Genomic DNA, 10,387 nt, shown 5'->3' on the forward strand with positions numbered 1-10,387 from the left:
TTTTCAAGACAGGGTTTCTCTGTGTAGCTCTGACTGTCCTGGAACTCACTCTGTGGACCAGGCTGGCCTCAAACTCAGAAATCTGCCTGTCTCTGCCTCCCAAGTGCTAGGATTAAAGGCATGTGCCACCACTGCCCGGCTCCCTCTGCCTTTTGATGCCCAAAGAAACTGAGGCTCACTGGAGACTCATGCCAGATACTTGGGCTCAGGTAGAGCCGGAAGGGGACATAGTACTTTATATAGGAGGTGCTTGTGAAAAAAAGCCTAGAGCCTGTTCATCATGGGTCATGTACTGAAATCTCAGCCCCCTCCCCCTCCCTGTTCAGCTCTGTCTTAAGATGGTCCTAAAGGGCACAAAGACTCTGGAATAGGACTGCCCCTGCAGCTATTTTAAGAAGCACATGCAAGTGTCGTTTTCTGTGGAGCAGGAGGAATGCTTGGCAGCCTTGGCTCAGTGGACTCACCAGCTGTTCCTGGGGGTCACTTCTCAGGGAAAGTGTGCTTTAAATAGATACAGGGTGGCTTGGGGTGGAAGGGTTCTCTCCCCTCCCGTCCTCTTCCCTCCCTTTCTCTCTCCCCCCTCCCTCCCCTGTCCCTCTTCTCCTTTCCCACCCCACCTCCAAGGCACATTCCAGAGCACTTGACAAGATGCTTTTTCTTTTGTGTGTGCTTTTGTTCATAGAATTTAAGTTTTAAATTACATTTATGTGTGTATGTAGGGGGATGACCTGCATGTATGTTTGTATGAGGGTGTCAACTTGGAGATACATATCGTTGTGAGCTACTGCGTGAGTCCTCTTCCTCTTAACCACTGAGCCATCTCTCCAACCCAAGCCTTGAACTTCTGATTCTCTTGCTTCACCCCTTGTGTGCTGCATGAACCACACCAAGTTTATGTGGTGCTATGGATGGGAGCTAAGGCTTCCAACATTCTAGGCAAGTGCTCAACCCTTAGCTAAAATCTAAAGACGTGCGCCACCACCACCCGCTACACCCAGTTCTTAAAGGTTCTCCCCCCCTTCCCCCCCGCCTGTATCTGACACCTTGGGGACCAGTTTCCTGTGAACCTTGGGATCAGACTGTATCCAGACAAGTAACAAGGGCCCTTAGGTGGTTCAAACATGGAGCTACTTGGCTGACAGCTTGGTCCTAAAATTGTTCTCTGCTAAATGAAACGGGTCAGAAAGGGAGGGGCTCTGTATGATAAGTGGATACACCAGGAGACACCCAGCTGTGGCTTTGTGAGATGGGGATGATAGTGACAGGCTGGGTGGTAGTGGCACATGCCTTTAATCCCAGCACTTGGGAGGCAGAGGCAGGCGGATTTCTGAGTTCAAGGCCAGGCTAGTCTACAGAGTGAGTTCCAGGACAGCCAGGGCTACACAGAGAAACCCTGTCTTGAAAAAAGAAAAAAAAAAAGATAGAATCTAACCATTAACAAAGACTGGATATTTACAAATATTGTCTTACTTATTCATTTGTTTACTTGAGATGGGGTCTCTCTGTGGCCCTGGCTGTCCTACAATTTGCTCTGTATACCAGGCTGGCCTTGAACTCACAGATTTGCCTGCCTCTGCTGGGGGGAAGGGCATGCTAGGCTACTTTTATTGCTTGTGTGAGTTCACACACTCACACGCAGCAGGTATGAAGGTGCGTGTCAGGAGGCAACCTGCAGGAATCAGGTCTCTGTTTCCACCACGTGGGTTCTGGGATGGAACTCAGCTTATCAGGCTTTGTGGCAACTGCCTTTACCTGCTCAGTGGCCCCTGATGACATTTGCCTTGCCCTGTCTGGCACCTCAGATGGCTTTCTCAATGGGCCGGGCAAGTCTGTGCTTGGTGGTAGAGAGCTGGCTCAACACGAGGCTTGACCAGCTTCCATCCCAGCATCCGATAAGACCTTTAGAAGCCCTGAATTTAATCTCCAGCACCCAGGGGGTTCGAAGGGCAGCATGCAAGCCAGTATGACATGTTCCTGGGATTCCAGTGATACCCAGAATTTATGTGCCCTCACAGGAGCTGTGGAGCTGTCCCGGCGCCACCCGGTGGCCTCCTGGCTGTGTGCCATGTTGCACTGTTTTGGGAGTTACATCCTGGCCGACCTGCTTCTTGGGGAGCCCATCATTGACTACTTCAGCAACAGCTCTAGTATCCTGCTGGCCTCCGGAGTGTGGTGAGCACTTGGAGGCGGGGAAGAGCAGAGCCCGGGATCAGGGAGGTCCCAGCACCAGGGAGGAGGGAGTTTGAAGGAGCCAAGGACCTCCCAGTCACAGTCTGCCACCATCCTCCCTGCCCTCTTCATCGGCCTTTGCGCTAAGCGCTGTAACCAGTGGACACCCTTCCCCCTGACCCTGGGTCTTCTCTGCATCTGCACTAAGCTTAGCTACCAGTGTGCCCGCTTTTCCCTCTGACCATAGGCCTTCTGTCCTCAAGGTACTTGATTTTCTTCTGTCCCTTGGACCTCTTCTACAAGTGCGTCTGCTTTCTGCCCGTTAAACTCATCTTTGTGGCTATGAAGGAGGTGGTGAGGGTCCGAAAGATTGCTGTGGGCATCCATCACGCCCACCACCACTACCACCACGGGTGGTTCATCATGATCGCCACCGGGTGGGTCAAAGGTAAACAGAATTACGACAGGGAGGATAAAAAAAAAAGTCGCCAGTGAGATGACTCAGTAGGTAAAGGAGCTTGCAGCCAAGACTTGGTGGCCTAATTTGATCCCTGGGACCCACACAGTAGAGAACTGACTCCTACAGGTTGTCCACTGACCACCACATGAGCACCATGGCATATGCCACCTACACACACCATACACAATAACAACAAAGTTAATAATAATAGGGGCCAGCAAGATGGCTCAGAGGGGGCATTTGAGACCAAGCCTGATGACCTGAATTTGATGCTCAGAACTCATATAGTAGGAGAGACTATGCTCTAGCAAGTTGTCCTCTGGTCTCCACACATGTGTTCTGGTGTGTGTATGCACATGGGCACGCTCCTCACTACCATAAAAAGTATAAATAAAATGTAACTTTAAAATTTTCCAGACAGAGTCTCTCTATGCAACCCCCACTGGCTTGGAGCTCATTATGTAGATCAGGCTAGCCTCCAGCTCACAGAGATCCTCCTGCCTCTGCCTCCCAAGTACTAGGATTAAAGGTGTGCACCGTCATACCTTCCACCCTTGGGCCCCATGGGGCGGAGGGAGAGAAGCCACTCCACAAGTTATCCCCTGACCTCTGAATTCATGCTGTGGCATGCTGGCACCCCCACCCCATCCACAGAATAAAACTGTAAAAGAAGAGTTATTAAATTGTTTAATAAATAAAGTAAATATCCCGGCAGTTGACTGGGTGTTGGGGTTGGCTCCTGTCCCAGCACTCGTGACAATGAGGATTAAGAGTCCTGGGCCAGCCTGGGCAACACAGTGAGGCTCAAGACAGTCCCTTGTAGGTGGGGACACATCCAATTGCTTCCTGCTGGTTTTGCCCTGACTGTGCCTGTGACACTGGGGAAGGAGTGCCACCCCATTTCTCTAGTGTTGGGAAAGTTGGAGGGCGGCCTGCAGGAGTCTCCACCCCCACTGTGCACCTTTACTCACCGTCCAGGGGTTTCCTCCCTAGCCCTCTGGATGGTGAGCTGCATCTGCTGAACCCAAACCCATTTCCCATATGTAACGGATGATCACCCCTAGGCTCAGAGTCTCCTCAAGAGAAGGTCCTGTGCATCCTTGGGAACTGAGGCTAGAAGAAAGGAGGGGGTGGGGTGGCCAGCTGGCTCAGTGGTGCCTCCCCTGCAGGCTCTGGTGTTGCCCTCCTGTCCAACTTGGAACAGCTGCTTCGAGGCGTCTGGAAGCCAGAAACCAATGAGATCCTGCACATGTCCTTGTGAGTACCCCACCTGCTGACCTCTGTTCTGCCTTGCCTAGCCCTACATTATGGATCTTCTAGAGATGCCCCTCAGGTGGGGATAGGAAAAGCTTCTGTAAAGAGGTGATATTTGATTAGGGTTTTGAAGAGTGAAGAGTGAATGGCTACAAAAGACCCTCTACCCAGAGGCTCGGATCATGGCCAGTTGTCAGGTTTGAAAACTGCAGAGCTGCCCGGTAGTGGTGGCACACGCCTTTAATCCCAGCACTTGGGAGGCAGAGGCAGGTGGATTTCTGAGTTCGAGGGCAGCCTAGTCTACAGAGTGAGTTCCAGGACAGCCAAGGCTATACAGAGAAACCCTGTCTCGAAAAAACAAACAAACAAACAAACAAAGAAAAAGAAAAAAAGAAAAGAAAAGAAAAGAAAAGAAAACTGCAGAGCCAAGGTAAGGATGTGAGTAGGGAACAAGGAATTGGAGAGTAAGGGCCACAGGCAGGCCCTGTGGCATGGAGGGCCAGGGGGAATAGTGGGCAGGGCCACACAAGAAACATTCACGACCCATGTAGCACCACCGATGCAGTGGCATCGGGCCTAATATATCTTTTTATCGATTTCATTCATTTTTTTGTTCTTTCTCGATCTTCCTGTGAGTCTGTGTGGTGTGTGTGGGTGCAGGGCACATGTGTACATGTGTGTGCATGTACATGTGAAAGCTGGGGGTTATGTTTGAGACCACCATATTTTTTGAGGCAGGGTCTCTCAGTCAAACCCTGAGTCCCTCCATGCCCAGGCTCACTACCCAGCTGGCTCAGACCAAGCACTTTAACCGTGGAGCCATCTCCTCTGCCCCACCCCCATCCCCACCCCGTTTCTCTAGTGTTGGGAAAGTTGGAGGGCGGCCTGCAGGAGTCTCCACCCCCACTGTGCACCTTTACTCACCGTCCAGGGGTTTCCTCCCTAGCCCTCTGGATGGTGAGCTGCATCTGCTGAACCCAAACCCACGCCTACTACATTATTGTATGAGGTGACCGGTGGCCATTCACACTCTCTGCACCTAGTGTTTAAAGGGCTTGGTGGCTTTTCTAGTTGCTGTGGCACCATATGTGACTGACAGAAGCAATTCAGTAAGGAGAGACTTCCACAGGCTCACAGTTTAGGGGTGCAGACCATCATGGTAGCAAAGGCATCCAAGCCCCGAGGCAGCAGCTCACAGCTTGTACCCAGCAGAGAGAGTAGTATGGCTCAGATGGCTTCTCCGTCTTGAGAAGTCCAGATGGTGCCCTGGGGCCGTCTCCAGTCATCAGAAGTTGTTCCTCCTGGGTTCACCTAATCTAGATAATCCCTCCCACATATGCCCAGAGATTTGCCTGTGGGTTGATTTTTGTTTTGTTTTGTTTTGTTTTGTTTTTCCGAGACAGGGTTTCTCTGTGTAGGCTGTCCTGGAACTCGCTCTGTAGACCAGGCTGGCCTTGAACTCAGAAATCCACCTGCCTCTGCCTCCCAAGTGCTGGGATTAAAGGCATGTACCACCACCTCCCGGCTTGGGTTGATTTTTTTAAAAAATAATTTATTTAGCTTTATTTTATATGTATTGGTGTGAGGGTGTCAGACCCCTTGGAACTGGAGTTACACACAGTTGTGAGCTGCCATGTGGGTTGGAGAACTAAACGTGGGTCCTCTGGAAGAGTTGATGGTGCTCTTAATCACTGAGCCATCTCTCCAGTCTCTGCGGGTTGGTTTTTAGGCCCTGTCAAATGGACAAGATTCACCATTCAGGAAGAGTGGCACAAGTCTTTAATCCCAGCACTGGGAGGCAGAGGCAGGAGAATCTCTGTGATTTGCAGGCCAGCCTGAGCTATACAGTGACTGTCTTAGGAGTGGGGGCTTTGATTCACCACTCAGGCTCCATCACCCACACAGTCTCTTCATCTTAGTCAAGAGATGGTGGGCATGTAGGGCTGGAGAGATGGCTCAGAGATCAAGAGCACTGGCTGTTCTTCCAGAGGACCTGGGTTTGATTCCCTGAACCCACATGCTGGCTCACAACCATTTGCAACCCCATTCATGGGGGATCAGATGCCCTCTTTGTGGCCTCTACAGGCATTGCTTTCATGTGGTTTACAGAGACACAGGCAGATAAAATACCCATATACATAAAATTAAATGAATAAATAAAACTTTAAAAGAGAAAGATGCTGGGCCCAAGTACCTGCAATGATTGCTCAGAGAGCCATCTTTAGAAGCCAGGTGTAGCAGCACGTCTGTCCTGTCACTGGTCTCTTAGCTACTGTTGCCCGCATTAAACCACCATGACCAAGCATTTGGGCTTCCTGCCAGAGGGCTGAGTCTGTGACGGTGTGGAGCCTCCACAGCAAGCAGCAGGTGTGGCAGCAAGGGCAGGGAGCTCAGGGCTCAGGGCTTGAGCCATAAGCAAGAAACAGGAAGAAGGGCAAGGCCTTTGGTTCTCAAAGTCCCTGACCCCAGCAGCACACTTCCTCAACCTCCCCCAAAAATGGCCCCACCAACATGGGACCAGAATGGGGGACATTCTCATGCAAACTACCACCACCAGGAGGGAAGAGACTGGATTCCCCTGGGGTTCACTGACTAGCCCACCCAGCAAAATGGTAGACTTGAGGTCGGGTAAGAGACTTTGTCTCAAAAATAAGGTGCAGGGCCTGGGAGATGGCTCAGTGAGTAAAGGAGCTTGCTGCCAAGTCTGGTACCTGAGGCCCTACATAGTCAAAGGAAAGAACTGCCTCCTCTACCTAGGCCCCCTGCACATATGCAGCAGATGAGCAGCTTGGTCCCCAGCAACAGGAGCGAGCGGGAACTGTCCCTGAGTCTGTTGCCTGCCTATGGATCCGGTTCCCCTGACTGGGCTGCCCTGTCTAGCCTCAGTGGGAGAGGATGTGCCTAGTCCTGCAGTGACCTGGTGTGCGGGGTGGGGGTGGGGTGGGGTGTGTGTGTCATATGTGAGTGATAGAAGTAGGTGTGGCTGACAAGGGACAGTAACTCAGCTCTCAGTGAGAGTGCGGATTCTTCTGTCAGAAACAGTGAGCAGCACCAGGGGACTCCAGAAGCCAGAGAAACAATTCTTTTCACAACCTTGGGAAGCCAGAGGTCAGCCTAGAGAAAAGGATAAAACTGGAGTCCTGATTTGGTCACAGACTTTTGTTTGCTTGTTTGTTTTGGTGGTGGTGTTGCTGTTGTTTTGTTTTCAAGGCAGGGTTTCTCTGTGTAGCCCTAGCTGTCCTGGAACTCAACTCTGTAGCCCAGGCTGGCCTCGAACTCAGAAATCCGCCTGCCTCTGCCTCCCAAGTGCTGGGATTAAAGGTGTGTGCCACCACAAACTCCTTATTTCCATGATGGATGTCACCACCCTCGAGTTCCTCGGTGGCTGAGTTCTCCCCCAGCATAGTCTCCACCTGAGATTCTCCACCTTCCACAGACTTGAGATTGCCTAGCACTGTTCTCAAGAGTGAGCTCAGACTGAACTTCTCAACTCAGTGTCAATTGACGTGCTCTCAGGCAAGCAGGCATAGCTGCCAGCTAGGAGAGACAGGCTGGTCAGCTGTGGGCTCTGGAGAACTTTCTGTGAAGCTCTGTGAGACTAGGCCATGGTTATTTATATCTTACCCACCAGCCCCACCAAGGCCAGTCTGTATGGAGCCGTCCTGTTCACCTTACAACAGACTCGCTGGCTCCCAGTGTCCAAGGCCAGCCTCATCTTTGTCTTCACTATGTTTATGGTGTCGTGTAAGGTAAGCCGCCCCTGCCTGTGACCTTTACTTCCCAGGGATGGGGTGGGGGTACTCAGATACTTCTGGGGGAGACATGGTCCACCTGAGATCGATGGAAGAAATCCATCAGGAAATTGAGGCCCGAGGGCCAAGGAGGTGGGGCTGGAATGGGAGGAAGGGGCTTCCAGGCACAGGGTGGGGGAGGTGCCTGTATGGGAGTGTGGGGGACAGGATCAAACCAGAAAGGAGTCTTGGGCCTTCCCTGTCCTTCCACAGGGCTGAGGAATGTTGTCCCCAGCTCCCCAAAACGTAGGGAGCCCCTGCCTACAGATGGTCCATTTGTAGGAGAAGACCACAGCCTTGGAAAGGGAGTAAGTGCTGCTGTGGAGGCTGAGGCAGGAGGATCCGTATGAGTTTGAGGCCAGTTTGGGCTACATAGTGAGTTCCAAGCCAGTCAGGGTTACATAGTGACATTCCGTCTCAAAAACCCTGAGCCCTGTGGCAGGAAAGTGGGCCCAGGGTCAAGAGTTCAGGAATTCATGATTACATTCAGCTTCACAGCAAATTTGAAGCCAGCCTGGGCTACATATGACTGACTGTGTCTCAAAACAACAAAAAACAAGCAAACAAGGAAGGAGAAAAAGGAGGGTGTGAGAGAAAATGAATTTATTGTTCAAGAGTTCTGGAATGTGAGGCCCAAGGTAGCAGGGGTGGGTGTGGTGGAAGCAGGGGTGGGGTACAGTTAGGTACCTCTTCTAGCTTCAGATGATTGACACATTCTATGGCCAGACTTGGTACATAGTGAGTAGGAGGCTAGCCTGGGCTACATGGGACCCCGTCTCAACAACGACAAAATGTAATCCTGAAGTCCAGGTGTTGGGAGGTCCTGTTGGCATGGGTGACCACTGGTCACAGCTTCCCTAGACTGCCGAGGTGTGGACACTGGAAGTCATGCTTCTCCATGAGTCCAGGTTGGGGGCTCGTGTACTTGGGGATATGGGAAGGTGGAGGGTTGGGGCTGGCTCAATCCCCCTCACTGCTCTTTTGCTCTCCTCTCTCCCACCATGTGTTTCTTGGCCTCCCCTCAGGTGTTCCTGACAGCCACACACTCTCACAGTTCCCCATTTGATGTCCTGGAGGGTTACATCTGCCCAGTGCTGTTTGGGGCAGCTTGGGGAGGCGACCATCACCATGACAACCATGGAGCACCACATGGCATGGGGCTAGGCACTCAGCACTCTGGCCTGCCTGCCAAGGCCAAGGAAGAGCTGGGTGAAGGCTCCAGGAAGAAGAAGACCAAGAAAGCGGATTAGGGGTAGGCCCCAGGGATCCACTGGGTGCTTGGTAGAAGGATGTGGACTCAGAGAAACTCAGAACTTAGGGGCACTCAGGGCTCAGAGCCTCCCCCCATCCCACTCCCCGCCAGCCTCAACTTCCCCATCTGCAATCTGGAGCCATCCGCAACTCCAAGGGCTGATGTGGGGGTCAAATTAGCGTGGAGGAGTTTGGTAGGAGTGGAAAACCCTGCCCTCTGCCAGACCCCTCAAAAGGTCACAGCCTTTGGGGGCACACACACCAGGCCCAAAGCCCTGGCTGGTAGGTTCTTGTTTTTTCATTCTGTGTTCTAATTATTTCGTGTAACCAAAAGAATTTAAAGCCACATGGAGACTCAATTATCTAGATCCTCTTGAGAGCCAGGTGCTGGGGTCCCATGTCCTTTCGTACTCAGGACCTCCCTAGAATTTTGTGACTCCTGCTGGGCATCTTTAGGCAAATGGCCTCCCTTCTCTGAGCCTTCTGTTTCTGTTCTGGAGCATGGAGACCCCAGGTCCTCCTGTGTACAGAAGGGTCTTTATAATGTCGAATAGGTTCTTAAGCAGCGTGCTATTGAGAAGGAGACTGGAGCTGGCATGAAGGACAGTGGCAGACTGCTTTGTATGTTAGGCCATTTGTGTTTGAGGCCAGAAGGTCCCACCAGATACTCAGCTGAGCAGGCACATCTAGGGCAGGCTGTTAACAGGAGGGGGCTTGAGGTCCTAGCTGCCCACAGGCAAAAGTGTGGGTGCAGGGCAGAGGGTCCAAGAGTCAACAGCCCTGAGTGCTCACAGTTGGGCTCTGGGTGTATCAGGTGTCCCCCATGCCTGATCAGCATAGTTCACTCAGTCATTCAACAAACACCCAGATCCATACATGTTCCCTGTAGTGTTGTGCTGCTCCACCAAGGAGCGAGCCTTGTACAGGGGAAGGGCCATGGTCGCCAAAGTCTCCAGGACATCTGAGAAGGTGAGCATGGGGAACTGCTGGTCTCAGGCTTATGTAAGGCTCAGATCTATTTGGAGTACCCAGTCTTGCCCATTTGTTGAGAAAATGCTCCTCATAGCTTTGCCTGGGGGTAGGGTAGGTAGGTCCTGAGGCCGGAAGCTCCTGGGTTTCATCCCCTTGGTGTCAATCAAAGCTCCCTGTGAGTGATCAGCCAATAAATCCGGTGCAAGTAAATCAAGCTTTTTCTTTATTCAACCTCAAAATGTAGGGATCCAGCAGAATCTGTTTTAGAGATAGCCCAGGTCTCCAGGGATAGGAGATGGGTCTGAAGCCTGGGATGCAGGGTCAAGCATATCTGAGTTCTCCAAGATAAGTGGGAAGGTGCACACCTGTCCAGAAGCTGAGGCAGGAGGATCATTATTTCCAAGCCTGCCTGAGCTACTAGAGTGAAACCAAAAAGAAAGGAAGAAAATGAGGAAGAGAAGAGAAAGAGAATGGGGAGGGGGAGGGGGGA

At 51.8% G+C, this 10,387-nt stretch overlaps 1 protein-coding gene across 1 annotated transcript in view; it reads left to right on the forward strand.

Annotated features, from left to right (window-relative positions):
• Tmem38a (transmembrane protein 38A) overlaps positions 1 to 10,107 on the forward strand; it is a 17,152-nt gene extending 7,045 nt beyond the window's left edge. Inside the window, exons 2-6 of the mRNA XM_031340302.1 lie at positions 2,016 to 2,172; positions 2,433 to 2,617; positions 3,799 to 3,886; positions 7,515 to 7,632; positions 8,700 to 10,107. Coding sequence (XP_031196162.1) covers positions 2,016 to 2,172; positions 2,433 to 2,617; positions 3,799 to 3,886; positions 7,515 to 7,632; positions 8,700 to 8,924 — 773 coding nt within the window. The 3' untranslated portion in view covers positions 8,925 to 10,107. The remainder of the gene's footprint in view (positions 1 to 2,015; positions 2,173 to 2,432; positions 2,618 to 3,798; positions 3,887 to 7,514; positions 7,633 to 8,699) is intronic.
• Positions 10,108 to 10,387: the final 280 nt, after the last annotated feature.

This window comes from Mastomys coucha, unplaced genomic scaffold (assembly GCF_008632895.1).
Source record: "Mastomys coucha isolate ucsf_1 unplaced genomic scaffold, UCSF_Mcou_1 pScaffold22, whole genome shotgun sequence".
Taxonomy (NCBI): Eukaryota; Metazoa; Chordata; class Mammalia; order Rodentia; family Muridae; genus Mastomys; species Mastomys coucha.